The 22,901-nt window shown below is 39.5% G+C and overlaps 1 protein-coding gene and 1 long non-coding RNA gene across 4 annotated transcripts; one reads left to right on the forward strand and one right to left on the reverse strand.

Annotated features, from left to right (window-relative positions):
• Nucleotides 1–299: 299 nt before the first annotated feature.
• LOC131345665 (uncharacterized) lies at nucleotides 300–19,550 on the reverse strand. 3 transcript variants are annotated; one of them, XR_009203511.1, is made up of 4 exons: nucleotides 17,822–19,550; nucleotides 13,985–14,223; nucleotides 2,502–2,654; nucleotides 300–2,167 (listed from the first exon to the last, which is right to left on the reverse strand). It is a non-coding gene; the product is annotated as an uncharacterized LOC131345665 (long non-coding RNA). The 3 variants fall into 3 exon arrangements; XR_009203512.1 differs by having other exon boundaries at nucleotides 17,878–19,549; XR_009203510.1 differs by lacking the exon at nucleotides 17,822–19,550 and adding an exon at nucleotides 17,372–17,786.
• LOC131345664 (serine/threonine-protein kinase pim-1-like) lies at nucleotides 11,433–14,030 on the forward strand. Its single transcript, XM_058378659.1, has 9 exons — nucleotides 11,433–11,532; nucleotides 11,619–11,759; nucleotides 11,843–12,008; nucleotides 12,205–12,299; nucleotides 12,510–12,560; nucleotides 12,867–13,242; nucleotides 13,332–13,508; nucleotides 13,598–13,710; nucleotides 13,892–14,030. The coding sequence occupies exons 1-8, from the start codon at nucleotides 11,452–11,454 to the stop codon at nucleotides 13,690–13,692; spliced, it is 1,182 nt and encodes a 393-aa protein (XP_058234642.1). The 5' UTR covers nucleotides 11,433–11,451; the 3' UTR covers nucleotides 13,693–13,710; nucleotides 13,892–14,030.
• Nucleotides 19,551–22,901: the final 3,351 nt, after the last annotated feature.

The raw sequence follows: 22,901 nt of genomic DNA on the forward strand, positions 1-22,901 counted from the left end.
CCATCTGGCTGTGTCTCAATGTTCCACATTCCGAATCAGTATCTGTGGAAAGGAATTTGTGCCATGTGGATTAGCGCAGAGGTTCTCAAACTTTCTTCAGTCAGGTAGCTCTATAAAAATATATCAGGCCTCCTTAAGTATACATAATATTTAACAGCTAGAAAGATTACGCTCACTATTTAAATGCATGGATTAATATTTAATCCATGCATAAAATAAAATAAAATAAAATAAAATAAAATATCAGTAAGAAATTGACACTACTTATGTGAATTTCAGTTTGTCTGTTTTTTGCCTCTACTTGTTAATGTAATTGAAATAGAAAAAGTTTAGGACCAACTTTAGGACCAGTTATATACAAGTGTTAGGCTAACATGTGACGTTGCTAGCTCATTAATACTCGCTACAACAACAGTATCCTGATCAGCTGATTTTAAAGATGTTCACCAATGAGGCTGTAGAAACATCAGCCACCTACAGATATTTCCTGAGGCTAAGCCTTTTATCTTGCTAAGTATCCTAATGGTCTAACGGTGATTCTTCGGCTGCTGAGGAAATATATCTGGCTGTCATCAACACTAGAAACAACTAAAAGTGATACATTTTTTCCTGGTGTTTTTTATGTTATTTTATTGGTTATTAAATCGTTTTTGCGTGGCCCTAAACAGATTTTATGAATTAAGAGTACATGGATATGTGGGGAAAAAATGAAGCACACATTTTGCAGGAAATTGTAAAAGGATAAAATCACAGACTGTTAAATTTACAGCTATATTTTGACTATGTCACAATCACATAAAAGACCTGAACCCAGTTCCCCAAAACCACTCTGAAGTTCAGGATAATCTTAAGTGGTAAAGAGTGTGTTCAGTGTAATGGTCCCACTACCATCCCCATTGGTCTAGGTTTCTTTGGATATGAATTATTGGTCCCCACAGTGGGAAATGTGCCATGTGCCACCACAACTGGACCTGTTCTGATGAATCTCAGTTTCTGCTGAGGTACACAGATAATAGGGTCAGAATTGGCACCAACAGCATAAATCCATGGACTGAACCTGCCTGGTGGAGGTGGTGTAATGCTGTGAGGAATGTTTTCTTGTCACACTTTGGGCTTGTTAATACCAATCATCCCTCACTCGAATGCCACAGTCTATTTGAGTATTGTTTCTGATCATGTACATCACTTTATGTTCACAATTTACCATCTTATAATGCCTAATTCCAGCACGATCAAGCACCATTTCCCAAAACAAAAGTCACCTCAAACTGATTTCATGAACATGACAATGAGTTCAATGTTTTTTTCCATTCCTCTGATCTGAATCCAGTAGAACACCTTTGGGATGTGTTAGAACGAGAAATTCACTAACAGGAAAAATCTGCACTAATTGCATGACACAATCAAGCAGTCAACATGGACCAGAATCTCAAAGAAATGCTTCCAACATCTTGTGGAATCCATGTCATGAAGAACTGAGGCTGTTTTTAGAGCAAATTGAGTCCCTGATTAGATTGGTCCCTGGTTCAGATTAGTATCATGTTCATAATAATGTGCTCAGTTTCACTGGGAAGCAGTTTCACTATATCCATGTCATTCACACCTAGGAGTTATTTAGCATAGCATGCCAGTCCACCTACCAGCATGGTTTTAGGAGATAAAAGGAAAAAGCCAAGACCAGAAAAGAAGCTCATTTGTATATAGAGAGAACATGAGAAACTGACACAATCTTGGTATCAGCTTGAGATGGAACTGAAAACCCTGGCCTTGGTTTAGTATTGTGTAGTAAAGGAAATGCTTTAATCACAAAATTTCCCATTAAGACATTCATCAATACTGAACAGAACAGTCACCAAAAAGGTCTTGCTTGATTGACCACATTGTGGATAAGGAGAACATCCTGTATGTGTTTTTTAAAAGTCAACTAAAGACTTCAGACCAAAAACACAAACGTTTGATGTGTCACAACAGGAATGTAGTGTGCATTTTATAGTCATACAAATAGCTGGCAGTTCGCAAGCTATCCTCAGAGGCAGCGGTACAATGATGGCAACACATCCAGTTTGATAAATATTGCAAGATGCTCTTCAAATAGTTTGGATGAGCTTCTGAGAGCACACGGTTCCTTGATTTAGGCCAGAGGAATTCCATTCAGTGAAGAAATGCTCTTTGGGAAGCAAACACACACACATACACACACACACACACACACAACAGGCATGTAGAAGACTTTATAAAAAAATAAAAAATACACACAGTTGGGATACATTTTGTGGTTGGATAAATATAGCACACTTATTTGTAGCAGCATTATCCATTGGAAATATGTACTGTGGATCTGGATTGCTAAAAATAAGGTTTCTTTAATGGGTTAATAATTATATTGTTCAAAAGGCTCCAATCCCGGTCCAGTCTTTTGAGGTTTGCTGGCATTATATAAAAAGGTAAAAACATCCCTGAGACAAAAAGGAAAAGACTAAGAAGTGGTTATTAAGATTTACCCCAAACAGCAGGATCACAGTCGTAGTCCATTCTTGGGTGAGTATTGAGACCGCACTGATTGCATCTGTGCAGATGTGGAGATTGCACGTGATCTCGAGCAAGGCATCTTAGCACAAACAAACATCTGGAGCGAGTGATAGATAACGGGTTTTCTGCCGGAAAAGAAACATGCCGAGTACACACATGGAAGGTCTTACTTTAGGAAATGAAATGGAAATGGTTAATAAACATCTCAGTGATGTTGTATAAAGCAAATTTCACACCCTGTTATATCAGTTCATGTGCCCTGTAATCTGATGCACTCAACATCTGGAAGGCATTATACCTAAACCTTTTACAAACATTTATCTGAAAAATCACAGAGATTACTGAACGATGATAAATATACCACAGAACATCATGCTGAAATGCGTGCTGGCATGTGATGGGTAACATCTCTGTCCCGTTGGGAGGTGGAGAAACGGGAGCGTTCAATTTGCCTGTTCATTTCACTAACGCAGGGTAGTTCACAGGTTTGAACAGGGATCTAATGACTTCACGCCCACCAGCTTACATCTGGCTGCCAAAAGGGCCCATTTGGCTGACATATGCTGTATGAGTGTGTGAATGAATGTGTGATGTCATTTCCATAAGATGATGCTAATGTTGGGAAGCAAGCGACCCCTTTTAGAATACATAAATATATGGATTATCAAAATAATAATATCACAGCTTTAGAGCTTTTAATTTCAAAATAAATCACACACATTATATAAACAAAAAATTTTTTAAACAACTGCTATCATATAAATAGCACTTGTTCATGGTGGAGTTATTGCAGTTGAATTGAGTCACAGTTCATTATTTATACTTGTCATAAAAGTTTGTGAATTTAAGTGGACAATAAGAAACATTAATGTGACTGGAATTTAAAATGCCAGCCAGTATATATCTGTAATAACCATCATACCATTTTCTGCAGCTCTGATTGTAGTGCTGCTCTAATTCAAATCAAAGATTTATATGAATGCTTATAGGAATAGTTTTAATATGTTTTCATTTCTGTAGTAAAGGTCAACACTATATCATTTAAGCATAATAATGAATACATGGAAGCATTTAGAAAACAAATAGATAGATAGATAGATAGATAGATAGATAGATAGATAGATAGATAGATAGATAGATAGATAGATAGATAGATAGATAGATAGATAGATAGATAGATAGATAGATATTTTTCATCTTAAATGATTCGTCTACCATCTACCTGACCCTATGTGAAAAAGTAATTGCCCCCTAATCCTAATAACTGGTTGCACCACCCTTGGCAGCAACAACTGCAGTCAAACATTAGCTGCAGTCAAACTGGCCTTCATTTACATCGCTGGAGGAATTTCAGCCCACCCTTCTTTGCAGAATTGTTTTAATTCAGCCACATTGGAGGGTTTTCGAGCATAAACGTCCTGTTTAAGGTTATGCCACAACATCTCAATCGGATTTAAGCCCAGACTTTGACTAGGCCACCTCAAAACCTTACTTTGGGTATTTTTTGAGCCATTCACTTGCTGGTGTGTTTTGGATCATTGTCCTGCAGCTTAACCCAAGTGTGCTTGAGCTTGAGGTCATGAAATGATGGCCAGACATTCTCCTTCAAGATTTTCTGGTATAGTGCAATTATGGCAAGCCATCCAGGTCCTGAAGCAGCCCCAGACCATCAAACTACCACCACCATGTTTGAGTCTTGGTATGATGTTCTTATTATGAAATGCTGTGTTAGTTGTTAGATGTTTGATGGAACTTGATGCAGGATCATGTGTAAGAAGCAGGCCGCCATGACCCTAGACCACCACCAGAGGGAGACAGGGAGACAGCTCAGACACTCAGGCTTACACTCATATAGATATATATATATATATATATATATCTTATTCTTCAAGAGGAGTTGATTAGTTTTCTATAGCATCAGTGCTGTTTGTCATTCAAATGCTTAAAATGGGGTGGTTTAACCCCCAAATGTCCAGCATGCTGTGGAGCATCTTATTCCACTTGTTCCAAAATTGAATTAATTCGTAAATGACGAATCATATTTTAATGTTTATAGTAAGATATAATGTTGGGGAATAGACAAGAGACAGGTTTATAATATATGTGTATAATAATCAGGTGCCAATCACTTCCATGGCCACAGGTGTATAAAATCAAGCACCTAGGCATGTAGACTGTTTTTACAAACATTTGTGAAAGAATGGGTCACTCTCAGGAGTTCAGTGAATTCCAGCGTGGAACTGTGATAGGATGCCACCTGTGCAACAAATCCAGTCGTGAAATTTCCTCGCTCCTAAATATTCCACAGTCAACTGTCAGCTGTATTATAAGAACGTGGAAGTGTTTGGGAACGACAGCAACTCAGCCACGAAGTGGTAGGCCATGTAAACTGACGGAGCGGGGTCAGCGGATGCTGAGGCGCATAGTGCGAAGAGGTCGCCAACTTTCTGCAGAGTCAATCGCTACAGACCTCCAAACTTCATGTGGCCTTCAGATGAGCTCAAGAACAGTGCGCAGAGAGCTTCATGGAATGGGTTTCCATGGCCGAGCAGCTGCATCCAAGCCATACATCACCAAGTGCAATGCAAAGCGTCGGATGCAGTGGCAATCTGATGGACGAGTCTGGGTTTGGCGGTTGCCAGGAGAACGGTACTTGTCTGACTGCATTGTGCCAAGTGTAAAGTTTGGTGGAGGGGGATTATGGTGCGGGGTTGTTTTTCAGGAGCTGGGCTTGGCTCCTTAGTTCCAGTGAAAGGAACTCTGAATGCTTCAGCATACCAAGACATTTTGGACAATTCCATGCTCCCAACTTTGTGGACACAGTTTGGAGCTGGCCCCTTCCTCTTCCAACATGACTGTGCACCAGTGCACAAAGCAAGGTCCATAAAGACATGGATGACAGAGTCTGGTGTGGATGAACTTGACTGGCCTGCACAGAGTCCTGACCTCAACCCGATAGAACACCTTTGGGATGAATTAGAGCGGAGACTGAGAGCCAGGCCTTCTCGTCCAACATCAGTGTGTGACCTCACAAATGCGCTTCTGGAAGAATGGTCAAAAATTCCCATAAACACACTCCTAAACCTTGTAGACAGCCTTCCCAGAAGAGTTGAAGCTGTTATAGCTGCAAAGGGTGGACCGACGTCATATTGAACCCTATGGATTAGGGTTCAAAGGACATTAGTGTGTATTTCGGCCGCCTTCAGCATTGTTTTACAATGTAGAAAGAAATAAACATCAGGAAAGACCATGGAATTAGAAGGTGTGTCCAAACTTTTGACTGGTAGTGTATGTATACAAAAAAAGATGTCTTCATTTCTTGTGTTCACTATTAATGTTGTGTGTGAATAAAATGTAAATAATGTGAAACATGATTTCCTCTGTTAAATAAACTTTTATTTTAAACTCACTGCTGTACCTGAAAATGTAAAATAAACTTGTTGCACAGGACATATGTCAGAGACACATCCACCAAACCGCAGGGGTTTAGAATAGAAAAAAAATCAAAAAGCTTTTATAAACTCTGTGTGTTAAATCACTATTTAATGATATCAATTGCAGATAGACAGCAGCAACATTAATATGTAATTATATGAAAATTTACTTCATTTACTTCAAAAAATAAAAATAATCCACGTAAAAATAAATAAAACACGTGAATCACAAGGATGCTAGGAGTTTGTTCTTTCCAGCATGATAGTGTTTGTTTGTTATTCCAAAAATTATGCGTAGAGTTTTATGCAGATTAGGGGGCGGGATAAAAGTCCCTATTGGTCCACTGATTCTCAACCTACTGCCCTTCTCTAGCCAATCAGTAAAATGACGTCACTGACGCGCGACTCTGCCGGTTAGTGTTTGAACCTGTCTTAAGCAAGTGAGAAGATGGGCGATTCCACACAGCTACATGTAATCGATATCAATGTATAGGTTAGTTAGATGCCTTAATTGTTCAAGGAATCAGTTGTAATATGGATCTTAAATGTTCCAGTTGTTTTGTGCAGGTGTGGAGGACATGGTGCTTTCTTTCTAGAGGAGCAGAATACTGGGGTTGTGCTTACAGAGACTGAGTGGATGCTGTGACCACAGGCACAGTTTAGGACACACACTGACCCAAACTCCCCATCCTGAGACTTTGGAGGATATCTGTATTTATTAGTTTTAAACTATGTGCAGCAAACTGTGGAATAAATGTTTTAATTACATTTATAGCATCACTTTGCAATGCATTTAACCCTAAATCCTTCTGCACCTTTTGTGGTTGCATGCAACTCCATAATGATGTTGATCTGTCTCTAGCACACAGACAGAAATAAAGAGTCTAGAAAAAAATTCTAATTTAAAAGACTTATTTTGAGTTTGACTCTGACAAGAAGCCATTGTTATAATATGAATAAACAGCTCTCTCTCTCTGGCTTTAATATAAAACAGTAACACTCACTGCTTTAATAAAACTTTATTTTATTTATTTCTTTTTTCAACACAGGACAGAACTAGCAGTAACAGCATTCGACACAGAATTAAAACAATAAAACTACTGCAATGGGCAGAAACAGAAGTGCAGAGTCAAATACTTTAAAAATATTATACAAATAAACAACTGTATTTTATATATCAAACAATTACATCTTGTATAAGCAAGAACACTGCTGTAATGACCGGAACATTTAGACTAAAGCTTTTGTTATCTTTCATGGTTTCTGGAACAGTGTTTATTCTACTTTTTCCACAGGCAGGCTGCCTCCTGAAAATATCGGGGAAAGAGCCAAAAATGTGATAAAGAGAAATGCAGCAGACTTTCATAAACTCACATAAAACTGAATATCTAGCTTTTATTAACGGTCATCTTGAAAACATTGCATGGGGAATCTATGCTTCATTACAGCACCAGCATGGACTTGGCCATTTCCTTATCAGTGCATGTGTCCGTCTCTGATCCTGCAGCCCCTGACCCTGTGTCTGACTGACCTGAGCCTGTATCTGAGCCTGTATCTGACTGACCTGAGCCTGTATCTGACTGACCTGAGCCTGCATCTGAGCCTGTATCTGAGCCTGTATCTGACTGACCTGAGCCTGTGGACGCAGTGATACAGGACTCTGGTTAAGAGTCTGGGTTAATACAGAGATAAGAGTAAACACAAAGTGAAGGACATTACTTTAAAGCTCTACATTTCATCATGATGAAACTGAACACATGAGCTTAGTGCTGCTAGTGCACTACTCTACTGTTTGAGCAACAATAATGTTATGCTATGATGCTAATGATTGTACAATGATACACTTGTCCAGTTCATTAAAATACTCTTTAGCATAATAACAGGAGGTTTGACTCGATACTACAATAGACACACATTTAAGAAGCTTTAAACGTATTAATTAAATCATCTCACTTGCTTAAGACAGGTTCAAACTCTAACCGGCAGAGTCGCGCGTCAGTAACGTCACTCGGCTAGAGAAGGGCAGTAGGTTGAAAAGCAGTGGACCAATGGGGACTTTTATCCCGCCCCCTAATCTGCATAAAACTCTATGCATAATTTTTGGAATAACAAACACTAGCATGCTGGAAAGAGCAAACTAACATCCTTGGGATTCACGTGTTTTATTATTTTTTTTACGAGCACGATTTTTATGAGTACCATATTTTTTACGAGTACGATTTATTTCACGAATATGAAATAGTTTATGGCTTGACGCCATAAAAATGCGCGGTTTAAAGTGAACTCGTGTTCATGCTGCAAAGAATGATCTGATCTACATTAAATATTTAGCTAGCAGTCTAGAAGTTGCCTAGCAACAACAGTGGATATTAACGTTAGCTCAGACACCGCTAGGCTAACATTAACAGGTGTAGACAGTAAATATGATCATCCTGACCTGAGCTAATTTACTGAATCAACCAACTCACATCTCCTTTCTTTCTTTTCCTGCATGTTGACATTAAAGTCATCTGTTTGCTGCTTCTGGTGTTTTGCAACGAGCTTTTTCAGTGAGCTAGTTTTACAGTGTGCACGTGGCGCTCCTGGACGCGGACGCGCGCATCGACACAGGCAGACTCTCTGTGTCCTGCTCGGTCCTGCTCCTCCGTGGCGATGATAAAATACCATAAACCAATCTGAAAACTGGTGGGGACATAGACGGGATTTTGAAAAGTGGGATTTTGAGAAGTCCCAATGGAGATTACGCCCCTGTATGAATCAGATTCTGCCAGTGTATCTACCGTTAGCACCGGGAGCTGTGTTTCTGATGATTTGAATAGAGAAGCGAGTAACTGGATCTAAGGAGAAATGTTTCTCTGCAGCATGCTATAAGTCTAGACCCTGGCTTGACCAATCCATCAAAAATGATGCCTGCTTTGGTTTCCCATGTAGGGTTTTAATCCTGCATATGCCATGAGAAAGACGGTGCATTTGTCCGAGAGGAGTTACTAACCGGACAGCGACACTAGCACGAGACCGTGAGCTGCAAAAGCACGTGGGCACGACATCTAGCAAGAGTTTGCCAAAACACGCCGGAGATTTACGATCTGATCAAATATATTAGTTCAGAAAGCTCATGCACTGATTGGGTGTACTTCTGTCATTGTTGCCGTTTGTAGTTTGTACATTTAGACTTCACAACCTTTAGCTCTGATCAGTTTTTAATAGCAGCGATTATATTAGTGTGTAGTTAGGAGTTTATTCACTGCTATTGCAGGTATTATTTACCAGGTGTCTTGCAGTCTATAAGAAGTCTACGACTTAACCAGTAAGCTACTACATCCTTAGAAGTGCAGATTTTGGTACGTCACTGCTGAGCTAATAATGGAATTACGTCACTGGGGTCACGAGTCAGAATTCGAATAGTGACGGGACTGCTGAAGATTTGATCATTTCTACTTTGGCGACTTGACGGTTCACACTTTCAGCACTTTTAGACTGAAGCAAGAGACGGTTTTTTGGAGTCTTTAAACTGACAGGTGTGTAAAACTCTAATTTAATGATCTAAATGAAAACAATATCAGATGGGGTTCAGTGAAGGAAAAGAAATTGTTGTCCTGCCATCATTCAAAAACTCGCACTAACTATCTGTTTACGTTTCTCCTCCATGATTTACTGTTAGAGTCAAATGTCTGCGGTGTAACTGTACTTTACACCAGTTTGGAAAAGCTGAGACTTTCTCACATTCCTGCAAATGAAAAGTGAATCTAAGAATAAAAATCACTTTCCGTTTATTAAAAATAACTTCGAATAGCAGTGGTGGCCGGTCAATACGGGGTGCTGGACATGGAAGCGTTATATAAACTTAAATCTATAAGCAGAAGTAGTTTGGATAAAGGATAAATGTTCCTAATAATATGACAGGAGTAGCTCTACACCACCTTCATTTTGTCAAAGTAGCTCACAGCAGAAAACAGGTTGGAGAGCCCTGCTCTATAAAGTTCTACTGTTTTTGTGTAGATTTGCAGAAGTACAGTGAAGATGATGGCAACAAAGGTGATGAGAAAACGTGTTGGAGTTTTGGTGCCTCATCCTGTAGAAGAGGAAGATGAAAGTTGTTCATGCAGTGAAGGTAAAACACACTGAACATCCTGAGCTCCACAACCTCACTGTCCTTTTAGCTCCTTCCAGTCATGATCACAACATTTCTTCCTCTTCTTCTCCCTCTCTTTAACTCCAGGGAATGCCAAGGTCCTGCAGCATGAAGAGAAATATGTGTCTGATGGAGAGATGTTAACATTTCCTGGTCCTCTGATGAGGTGAGACGCTCTTTCTCCTCTCACACACTCAGGGTTTCAGCAGTAATGTTCTGAAGCAGATCATCAGGAGGTTACAGTGTGTGTGTGTGTGTGTTATAGGGCTAATCTGCAGAAGGACAAGCTGATGAAGTTTATCCAGCAGAAATATCAGGAGTGTTTGCTTCACCTGGATGATCCTGAGCAACAGTATTCCTATTTCTTTTGGACCATTATGGAACGTTTTCTTAAGAAAAATGGAGTAAGTGCTGGACTTCATTCTGTGAGAGTTCCTCTAAAATCAGATACTTAAGAAATGTTGATGCTGGGAGCAAAGTGTCCCGCTTTGAACAAAAACAATTAAAGAATTCAAAAAAAGAATATTTTTGATAAAAATGATAAGTGGCTGAGTGAATAAACCGGTGTTCAGTGAGACGTGAAGTTAAAGAGATGTTTCTTTTCCAGAGAGTAATGATGGCTGAAATCACCGCACTGCTCTTCAAGGGCTACGGCCTTCTGAGCCAAAAGGTGAGTGTATCAGTGTCACTGCCTTCTGTCTGTACTGTGTATTGCATTGGTCAGAATCACGTGGACTAACATGAACCTTTCTGGTCCAGGTGCGACGTGTGGAGCACAATGGGACCTGGTGTCTTCATCTGGCACGGCTTTTATGCTCCACTGCACCAGGAGATCAGCGAAGAGAAGCCATAATAAAAATGGGAGACAAGTACGGTAAGGATACGCTGCACAGGAACAGTTAACGTGATTAACATGAATGCTGGTCTTGCCGGTCACTTTATTAGGAACACATAACATAAGAATGGAGGAAGATGTCAGTGAGCTCAGTGACTGTAACCATGTCGATGGTTGCAGTGTTTCTGAAACATCATTGGCTGATTGGAGGACTGCATGAATGTGCAGGTGTTCCTAATAAAGTGTACGGTGAGTGTTTATTCTGAACTCTGGGCTGGTTTATGGAAGTCGATACTCATGTGCATGTTTGGTTTCTCATTGTCAGAAAACAGAGGATGGACCTATGCAGCACACATCTGCTATGTGGTGGCGCAAGTGGACCTGGGATCACGGCCCAGATTTTCACTGATTGGATGCAGCAGGTATTTGGTGTTGGTGTGTGTTTGTGTGTGTGGGTGTGTGTGTTTCATTATTTGACATGTATTTCTTTTTGCACCAGTTTGCCAGAAAAGAAATCAGCCATGAGAGAGGCGATGGAGAGAACTGAGGTCTACGAATACCTGCTGTCTCTTACCTCAGGGTTCAGCCAGGAGCACTTCCAGGTCAGAATTTTTCTTCTACTCTTTTTCACAACAAATTGAAGCAGGTACCATCGTATTGACAAGGAACATTTCTGTATGTTTCTTAGGAACTCAAGTGCATTCACGCCAGCAAGCTAGCTGAGGTTGGACTTGATGCTGTGGCGCTGGACTACTACGAGATCATCACTACAACGATCCTCAGTTTCCCTGATCGCATCCAGAGCACTGTGGTGGAATTGCTTATATCGGTAAATGAGATGATCTGTGTTTGTGAAATGGCTCTTGGGCCTGAAATGTAAAGTCTTCATCACTATTTTCCTTTCCTTGTTAGCTCTCTGAGAAGCTGCTTCAAAGGATGGAAGCAGAAGAACCCAAGTGGCTGATGAAACTTCGCCAGCTGCTGCCAGATAATACAGACCATTGTAGCCCTTCTGATAAACAGAATGGGTCCGGCTCTAAATCTGAGAGAAATCTGGTGTTCGACTCTTCAGTTCACAGTACGTTACAATCCTCACAGACTATTGTTAACATTTCTAAATCACTTAGCAAGGTGTCTACACTGCCGAGTAGCTAGTGAAGGATTCGTATCATTTTCTATTCAGACTCTTATACTTACTCCAGATGCTCATATTCAGAGCAACATAGAGACAGGATGCAATACTAATTGAATTACTGTGTGTGTGTGTGTAACAGGTGAGTTTGATTCACGGTACACCGTTGGAGAGCTGCTAGGGGAAGGAAGCTACGGCTCAGTCTACGCTGGAGTCCGTAAGGCAGATAAACTTCCGGTAATTAAGCTGTTATTACTGTAAAAAACCCAAACACCAAATACTAGTATACAGGATTTAAATACTAACTGGTTAGAGGGGGACTTTGTAGCTTAACACATACCAGGGATGTAGGATTCACATGTAAATGTGTGTAAATGGACTAATTAACTTCTTTATTATAATGAAGGCTTGTAGAACTGATTCATTCTTTTGTGTCCATGTGAACAGGTCGCCATCAAAGTGTTGGCCAGAAATCCCGATGATAAACTATTCACCATCGTAAGTAAACTTCCTTCTGAGATTCTGCAGAAAAGCAATAAGGTGTAAATGACAATCAGTTTATAGAGCAGATCTACAAGAAAGTGATGTGTCTATCAGCTGGTTCCTGCTAACAGCATCACAAAAAAACTCAGCTCTTAATCACGTCTCAGATTCCGATTTTATTACCTTTCATTCATAATAGATATCTGAAGACTGCTAGAGTCTAGTCAGTGCAACTCCAATCCTTCACTCTACTATCTCTGCTTACTACACTTCAGACATGTTCCTCTTTCCGTGCTAACTCCTGTGTGTGTGTGATTTTAGCCTGGAGAGACACTCAAGCTCCCTCAAGAGGTGGCTTTAATAAAGATGGCATCTGAGGCTCCTCGCTGTGAGAGCGTGGTGGAGCTGCTGGAGTGGTTCAAGACGTCCCATAACTACATCTTAGTGCTGGAGCGACCCGTCCCCTGCATGGACCTCTGTCATTATATTGAGCATTACAAACGACTGCCTGAACCAGTGGCTCGGAAGGTCATGTGGCAGTTGGTTCAGGCTGTGGATCACTGCTATAAACTTGGAGTTTTTCACCGGGACATCAAGCTTGACAATATTTTGATCAATCCCGACACGCTGGCCATAAAGCTGATCGACTTTGGCTGCGGGGAACTGGTGACAAACGAGCCCTACAGGGACTTTTCAGGTCAGTTCACTAGAGAGATGTAGATACAGTCAAACTGTGGAGAAGCGTTTTGGTGACGGTTTCTTCTCTTTCTTTCACTGTTCACTCAGGCACTCAGGGTTACTATCCTCCTGAATGGGTTCTCCAGAGACAGTGTTTGGGCGTTCCTCATGCTGTCTGGAGTCTGGGAGTAGTCCTGTACGAAATAGTCTGCGGAGAGTCGGCCTTCATAGACGATGAAGAGATTATTAATAGACGGCTGTGCTTCCATTCTTATATGTCAGACGGTGAGAAAATGCACAAGCGTCACTTTTCATGATTCATTTTACTGTGTGGAGTTTGAATTCCTGTCTGAATCTTATGACTGATCACACAGAGTGCTGGGATCTGATTCAATGCTGCCTGCAACGGGACCCTGATTCTCGGCCAGATTTCAGTAAAATCCTGACCCACAGGTGGTTTAAGAAGTAAATTCAGGACTCGATCCAGGTGAGACAGTTACAATAAAATAGATTTAATTACACTGAGCTAAGAGACGCTATAATAGTCTAGACTAGACAGAGATTGTACTGGATCACTAACCAGTTCTGGAGCAGAGATCACGCTGGTGATGTGTTCAGTGAGGAAATTACTTTGAATTTAATATGCAACTCTGTTGATTATTTTACAGACCCTTCCTGTCTACTAGGATCTGATAACAACAGACGGACAGACGACAGAATGAAAGAAACAAAGAAACTAAAATAATGAAAAATGCCCCTACCCCTGCTCGACTCTGTCGGACCTTCTCGTGTTAGTCTCCGTTAGTTGCCTCCTGCAGCGTCTGTTTACTCCAGCTGAGTCTGTAATGGGAGCTGTTATTCCACCCTCTTTACACCAGAATGCTTCACTGTCATCAGCACAAGGCCTGAGTGCTCCACTGTTGAAGCACAAGGTCATGCTGTGGCAGATGTTTGCTGCTGCTGTTCTGTCAGGACCGGCGAATACACCTCCCTCCTCCAGCTGTGTTGGAGAAACAGATGTTTGCTGCAGGTGACTACAGGATTCTGACCTTAGACTTCACTTACTTTGTTCAGGGTGGAGTCTGACCTGAACAGAGGCGTGTCTCTGTTTAAATGATGAACAATACTGAAAACAATTAATAAAAAAAGGTGTTACAACTCAGACTGTACAGTCATTGAAATCCATTAACGAAGATTTTTACATTTCATTTGTCCTTTATTTTTCTGTTCTAATCCCGCACAATCCTTTATTTAAGGAAACTTCAATATATAAAAATTTATTAAACAATGTGTAAAGAAGCAGAGTTCTTTATGGTTTTATTTATTCATCAACATTATTTTGGAAAAAGATGTAATTTGTCTGGTGGGTACACACACACACACACACGCCTCCTAAAGGCACTGTTTTTATTCCACTGAAAAATGAATAGAAGTATATGACTATCGTGTTCATTCAGGGATTTACTTTTGTACCTCATCTGTCCTCTGATATGAAAGCACAAATAAAAATAAACAAAAGTACATCACAACTGAAACTAAATGGAAACGGTCAACAAAAAAAATATCAAGGACCGACTCTCCCACCACACAAGTGAGCAGGTAAATAATATGAAACCACACCCATGTGATGATGGGACCATGTTAAAATATTCCAAACATCTAAACACACACTTTGGCTCCTACAAGAAGAGCATTTAATTTGATGATATTTGATAACATACTCGTATGCTCATTGCATTTTCAAGAATTGTTGTAATTCTGGGTGTTTTTCTTCAGAATTAATAGTCAAATCAGTTTAGTTTTCCTGATTAGTTTTGAGTGATGAAGTGACCGTGACTCCTGACCGGTTCCTTGGGTCCACATAAGTATGTGTCAGACATGAACTGTTTCTGCTGAACAGTATCTAGATATTTTGTGGTGAAACACTGATTTTAAGTACAAAAACATACACATTATCTGATTCTTTATGAAAATTTGTTATTGTGAATAACTGAAGGAATATTCGAAGCTAATAACTGATGGAATATTCTAAGCTATCTTCTCTAGAGGTCATGTCAGCTACCTCATCACTGACTGCATCAGCCTTCTGTCCGGATGTTCCCTATGCTTGTGGACAAGAGTTCTCTCTCGAACCACACTATGTCAGTGGCAGCTGTAGGTCATTTCCCATCTATTTTCCGGTTAAGCTCATTATCACCTTGTTGCAATTATCACTTTATTTCCTTAAATATTCTAGTTTAATTTACTTATCTTATCTTACTGCTAATTCCCTTTTTTCTGTTTTTATTTTTCTGACTATTTTTATAACAAGGACAGTCATATAAAGTTTTTCACTTCATGTACTACTGTGTATGTGACAAATGCTGAATTTGAAAAAATAAAACACCAACATTAATAATATTATTAATAAGTGTCTGTTTATTTCGGGTCCGGCTTTGTGGGGGGCAGTGAGGTGGGCCCGAGCCCACTCTGTCACATGGCTGGCCCATCTATCTAAGAGAGAACGGAAGAGAAAAAATGTGCTCATATCACATATACATACACTATATTGGCAAAAGTTTTGGGACACCCCTCCAAATCATTGAATTCAGGTGTTGTTTTTCAGGGGTTGGGCTCGGCCCCTTAGTTCCAGTGAAAGGAACTCTTAATGCTTCAGCTTCATACCAAGACATTTTTTATTGTATTACATATATTTGATTTATTGGAATCTTTTAGTAAGAAATAGCAGATCATTGAGACTATATTTAATATATCATTAAGTATTAACTATTGTAATTTAGACAGACGCTATTTAACCTCAATATGAAACACTGACATCTAGTGGACAACAAAAGGAAAAACTTTAGTTACTGGGAGAAATCTGTAAACTTCCTGACCAGTTGCCTGTTTAACATTTTTTTGAAAGTTATGGAGAAAAAAAAAAACTTCATCATTTAGTAATAATTAGATTTTCTTTCTGTTAATTTGACAGCTCAGGGCATTAACCTGCCAGAGGCCTGAAATTTATGTTGCCCTGCTGAAAGCAACAAACTCAGTCACCCATCTTCAGTAAGAGCTTTATCCTAGTCAGGGTCGTGTTGGATCTGGACCTAATCCCAGGAACATGCTGTGAAGCAAGATATCAAACCAAACGGGAACCCACGTGGGTCTTATTGAAATAAGCCCCAAAGCCGCAAATTGTTTATTATTATTATTATTATTATTATCATCAATATATAGTAATAATAAGTCAACTTTCTTGTAGAACATGGGATTGCTGAGATTAGTATGAAAGTCTACAGCCAAGTGACAGACTCCAGTGTTGCTCATTTTCCCACTGTGGTTTCATTTAATTCTCAAAAGTTCAAGACTCATGGTGAAATTTTGACATTTTTGACTTTATATACTTTCTTAAAATAAAATAAGTTTCTCTTGTATATGTAGCTCAATCATAAGTGGGGTTCCAGGGTATTTAAAGTCACATTTTCCCCGAAAGTGAATAGAAAGAAATCTGTATTTTAAAGATTTCAGAGCACTATTTAAGATAATTATACAAGGTTTTTAATTAGACGGACTCTGTTAGTCTGTATTATTAATAAGCATTTGCAAGGAAGCTTAGGTAAGATAAAAAAAAAAAATGTAATAAGACATTTTGATCAAATAGATGCATGTTTCTTGAATTTGAGGTGCCTGGATATGTCATAGGCAAAAAAAAAAAAAACTTTAATATTTTGTTTAAAACTGATGCTTTTGGATGCCCAAGTATATTTATATCTCATTCATATGATTTATATTGCTAATATCAATTAAAAATAAATAAATTGTAAGGTTTTAAGGCCCAAAGGAAGCTTGTGTAGTTTGTAGGTTTGTCCTTAACATGGGGAAAATACCGGAATAATTTTACATACTGGTAGTAATAATACAACATTTTAATATTTAAAATGAATTAATTTTTCTTATTTTATTAAGAATACAGGGCAGAGTTCGCTGAATGGATTAACCTCAGTGCTTGCAAGCGGAAAGGAAAGAACATGTTCAGTTCCCACAACAAAAACACTGCTGTTATGTGAACGGGTGACATCACTGTTATTTTGTGACTAAGAAAACAATTTAAACAGCTCATGCTATTTTTAGCATCACTCTTGAATCACGATCAGACATGAACTTACCAGAATCAGAGCAGTTTTGCTAATCCTAATGTTTGCAGAGCTTTTCTTTGAGCAAACTACCCAAAAAAATGTATATCCTCTTGTGTGTAACTGCTGCTGATAATTATATCTCTATGCTGTGTGCTGACGTGGAAGGATTTGACATTGGGTGATAAAATTTGTTGTTAAACCTTGAGGTAAAAAACCTGTAAAATCCTCTGTGGTTATTATAATTCAGCCCTGCAGAAGGAAACGCCCACGTGGAATTATGTAAGGCTTTGGCGCTTGTATTAGTGGAAGTTTGGCTGTGTTGGAAAAACAAATAGTACCAAAACAGCCACCATTTTAGAAAGTTCTTAAAGGAAAAATCCACACTGAAGAAAATTTTTTCATAATAATATTATACGCTTTTGCTTTCATGCAGATGTTGCTCTGTTTTCCGAGAGCAGTGCAATAAGAATCAGGCCTTACTAAATCTCCACCAATGCTGCAGCGCTTTAGTCCTTCAGTCTGTCCGGCTCTCTCACCTCCTCATCTGTACATTCTGCTCAGCTCCAGTTTTCATGCTAATCATCACCATCATGATGCTCAACATCTCGTCTCAGCTGCGTCACAGACAGTATTCTGAAACTTACAATAGAATAGACAAATATTGTGATGTTTAACGTTGCTGTAAAATGGTGAGTTAGAAAAGAATAGAAGCTCCCGCTCTTCTGTTTTTAGGTGCTAAGTGACTGCTATCCCGTATGTTCAACTGTTTCTAATAAATGTAGCTCTCATTGCGCTACTATTGACATCAGACACGACTAAAATCAAATACAGCACTGTCCGGCAAATTAAGACCAGAAAAGACCAATAAACACATCGCAAACTTTTCAAAACGAAAAATATTTCATATGTTTCAGGGTCCGTGTTTCCCTCAAACAATGAGCATATTGCAAGATTGTGTAAGTGTAGTTCATGAACAGTACACAGTTTTTGTACAAATCTATATAGATTTCAATCTGTATGTTTCAGTTCAAGGGGAAAATGAATCAGTCATACAAAAACCCATTTTTCATGTCAACCTGTGTTCAAAAACAGGCTTTAGTCACCTCTGACTCACTGAACAAGACAGGACAATGTGCAGCTGTGGTCTCCTGAAATTTTTGGCTTCTGAGATGCCTGACAAACAACTTGGGCCAGGACCTAAACACGAGGAGTAATAACACGCACTGAGCAACCACCAGCACCGCTTCTCTTCACCACAGCAAACTTAATAACTAAAAGTCTAAATCCACTTACAGCAGAGTATGGCACAGCATATAATTACCAGCATTATAAACAATGTTTACCCTGCAGCCTCTGGGACATGAGGCACATGTTTATCGAGGGCAAGCTTCTGACCTTTGAGCTAGAGTTAAGTGCAAAGGTTAGAACTAAATAGAGAAGACAAAGGCATTAAGTTTAGACCGAGAAGTGCACTGATTTTATTATTAAACCTACATGTAAATAAAATGGTTAAATAATGCATGTTTAGCACATTATTAATACAAAAAGTTAATGATAATATGATATCATGTATGGCCAGGTTTTACCTCTATAACTGCCTTTAACCTCAATGGAGCAGGATAACATCTATAACATCTATTGAGCAGGATTTATGCTTTCAGTTTAGATTTGACCGATGGTCTTTGCATATTGTCCAGTGCATTTTCTTCTTTTCTAAACATTTTTCTATGATTTTACTTTTTTAGTTTGGATCATGTTCTGTCGCAGGAAATATACACTTTTATTTTTTATTAACTGCATTTATAAATATACACTTCATTTAATCTCGTGGATACACTTTAAAAAACAAATGTCCTATATCATTATTTCTATGTAATATGTTTTAATAACAACTTACTAACTCATAGTTTGAGCTTAATAACTCATTATTTCAACGTATAATGTCATTATTTCAAGACTGGCCATTATGAAATAAATCCTCATTATTTTAAGAAAGTGTATTTTTATTTCAACGTATTACATCCTTATGTTAACTTGACCAACTATCAAACAATATGACCGTAATATCTCATTATTTCAGCTCAATAGTTAATATTGTCTTCTTAAGAACTTCTGGTTTCAGGATATCATGTTATTTCAATGAGTTTTAACGTAATAACCAATTCTTTTAAAATATTTAATATCATTATTTCATCCTTGCTCTAAAAATGTTTTTGTATTTTATATTTAAGATTTAATATCCCACAATCTCCCAATAAAACAAATTAAATATTTTCTTCTTCTTCCCTGAACTTCCCTCTTCTTACCATGAACATGGTATTCAGCATAAAAATAATAAATTAAATTTAATGAATTATTGTTATTGATAAATTGTGAATTTGTTGTTATAATAAAATGAAGAGAAATGTCAAAAATAATAGCATAATATAACATTACTATTATTTAGAATGATAATATATTAAGTTGAAATAATACTGAGATAATATTTGGCAATAATGCATTATTAAGTAGTGATATATTAAGACATACAAGAGAAATAGCATGTCAACTTGCAATTCAGGGCTTGCGTGAGGATATTTTCCATCACAATAAAAAATAAAGCCCATGCTGAACAGCTGGATTCGGAGCTACTTGGCACTGACGCGCATGAAAATCGAGCCACTCGTTTATAGTCTGCTTTCAATAATGGAGAGAAAGCCACAGTTTACACTTGTTTACATTGAATCCTTGTGCACTTTCCCCACAGGATGGATTAGACACTAATGCAGATGTTATTCAGTGTGCATGTATTTCACAGTCTGAGCTGAAGATCTGTCTATGTAGGTCAACTGATGTGTCTCTGCTGATTCACTCCTTCATAATGTGATCACTTCAGCAGATTGGACAACAACACCACTTGCCCGTAAATGACTGAACGTTTTTATCCCGTAAGTCTTTGGTTCCAGCTTGCCTTGGAACAGGGTTGCCAGATTGGGTTTAGAGTTTGCAGGAAGTGTAGGATTTCAGTGATTTTTATTTACTTATAAATAAAAAAAAAAAAAAACAGTCCATGAAGGTTCTTTGTTATTAGCTGATGAGTTGAGGCATGGCTGCTGAAGGATTCAGCTTAATCTAACCAGCTACTAGTTCTAACTAAACTGTTAGAGCATTTTTAACTGGTAATTTAAACTGTATGGCCAGAAGTTTGTGGACACCTCACCATCACACTCATATGTGCTCTTACTGTTCAATTGTGGTGAGCAGAAAAGCATATTAGAATGCACAACATGTCTATCTGTAAGCTGGATGAACTAGAACACAGAAGGCCATATTGGATTTTACTTCTGTGAGCCAAAAACAGCCAAGTCTGTCAAATCCATCACAATAGGGTCAGAATTTGGCACCAAAATGGTAGGCTCAAAATTTGTCCCATAAAGCATGAATCTATGGACCAAACCTGCCTTGTGTCAAGAGTCCAGGCTAGTGGAGGTGGTGCAATGGTGTGGGCTGTTAATACTAATCAATCCTGGCTTGAATGCCACGGCCTATTTGAGAACTGTTTCTGGTCATCTTTTTGGCCACAATTTTCCATCTTCTAATGAATTCCAACATGATAATGCAGCATGACACAAAGCAAAACCTCTCGCCTCAAGATTCGTTAACATGACAATGAGTTCAGTGTTCTTCAGTGGCCTTTCCAGGCCTGAATCCAGTAGAACACCTTTAGGGATATGGAGGAACAGAAGACTCATAGCATCATGCAACTCAAGTGCAACTGGAAAATCTGCAAGAAGTGCATATGGAATCCATGCCACCGAAATTGGCCCTGTTTTGAGAGCAATGTGTGTACAACTGTGTGTTTAAAAATTCGTGTCAAATGTTTGCGGAAGGAACACATATCCTATGTTACTAATGTTACACGCTCATGTCAGTTTCTTCTGTACAACATCAGAAGGATTCGGCCATTTCTATCCACACAGGGTGTTTAGGTGCTTGTTCAGTCTCTTGTCATTTCGAGACTGGACTACTGCAACTCTCTACTGGCAGGTCTACCTCTGAATGCAATTTGTCTACTGCAAATGATCCAAAATGCAGCTGCATGACTTATTTTCAACCTGCCCAAGTTCTCAGACACCACCCCACTGCTGCGTTCCCTCCACTGGCTTCCGGTAGCTGCACACATCCGATTCAAAACACTGGTACTTGTCTACAAAGCTAAGAATGGGCCAGCACCATCTTACCTCAAAGCTCTTATCACTCCACCTCACTACCTCAACACTGCTTGACTGGTCCCACCATCTCTTAGGGTAAGAGGTAGGTATACATCTAGACGATTTCTCTGTTCTGGCACAGAGGTGGTGAAATGAACTTCCCCTAGATGTCCGAACTGCTGAGTCACTGACCGTCTTCAAACAACAGATGAAGCCCTACCTCTTCCTGAAGCACTCATATTGTTCCGTTTGTTTTATGCATTGTTGTATGCAGATATTATTTAACAAACAACAACACAGTTTCAAGGCTGATAGTATCCTAAGTCTGTGACCTATTGAACCAGTGTTGATGTGTTCATTTATAGAGACTTCAAAGCACTTTTGTACATCGCTCTAGATAAAAGCGTCTGCCAAATGCCAGAAATGTAAATGTAAATGTACATATGGTAATGTGTGATGGTCAGGTGTCCACATATATTTGACCACATAGTGTATATACCTAGGGAATGAAATGGCCTTATATCTGCAAACGTGTTGCAAAGTCGGGCTGAGGTATAAGAACACATTTCAAACCCACTTTACATGATAAGAGGTTTTTGGAGCCAAAAGAGAAATCCATTTGGGAGTAAAAAAACTGTCTAATCTGGCAACCAGGTCTCCTTTAAGCAGAGAGAGAGAGAGAGAGAGAGAGAGAGAGAGAGAGGGACGGAGAGAGAGAGATAGAGAGAGAGAGAGAGAGAGAGAGAGACGGTGGGAGAAAGAGAGAGAGAGACGGTGGGAGAGTGAGAGACGGAGGGAGAGAGAAAGAGACGGTGGGAGAAAGAGAAACAGAGAGAGAGAGACGGGGAGAGAGAGAGAGAGAGAGAGAGAGAGAGACAGGGGGAGAGAGAGAGAGAGAAAGAGAGAGACGGTGGGAGAAAGAGAGAGAGAGACGGTGGGAGAGAGAGAGACGGAGGGAGAGAGAGAGAGACGGTGGGAGAAAGAGAGACGGAGGGAGAGAGAGAGAGACGGTGGGAGAGAGAGAGAGACGGTGGGAGAGAGAGAGAGACGGAGGGGGAGAGAGAGACAGACGGTGGGAGAGAGAGAGACGGAGGGAGAGAGAGAGAGACGGTGGGAGAAAGAGAGAGAGGGAGAGAGAGAGAGAGACAGAGAGAGAGGGAGAGAGAGAGACGGGGAGAGAGAGAGAGACGGAGGGGGAGAGAGAGAGACGGTGGGAGAGAGAGAGACGGAGGGAGAGAGAGAGAGACGGTGGGAGAAAGAGAGAGAGGGAGAGAGAGAGAGAGACAGAGAGAGAGGGAGAGAGAGAGACGGGGAGAGAGAGAGAGGCGCGTGACACTTCTGGAAAAGTCCAGCAGTGCAGAAACAAGGGT

Source organism: Hemibagrus wyckioides, linkage group LG25 (assembly GCF_019097595.1).
Source record: "Hemibagrus wyckioides isolate EC202008001 linkage group LG25, SWU_Hwy_1.0, whole genome shotgun sequence".
Classification (NCBI taxonomy): domain Eukaryota; kingdom Metazoa; phylum Chordata; class Actinopteri; order Siluriformes; family Bagridae; genus Hemibagrus; species Hemibagrus wyckioides.

Coding starts and splice junctions, on each gene's coding strand:
- LOC131345664 (XM_058378659.1), top strand. CDS start 11,452: ATGAGAGAGGCGATGGAGAGAACTGAGGTCTACGAATACCTGCTGTCT. Junction 11,533..11,618: donor TCAGCCAGGAGCACTTCCAG/GTCAGAATTTTT, acceptor TATGTTTCTTAG/GAACTCAAGTGCATTCACGC. Junction 12,561..12,866: donor ATGATAAACTATTCACCATC/GTAAGTAAACTT, acceptor GTGTGATTTTAG/CCTGGAGAGACACTCAAGCT.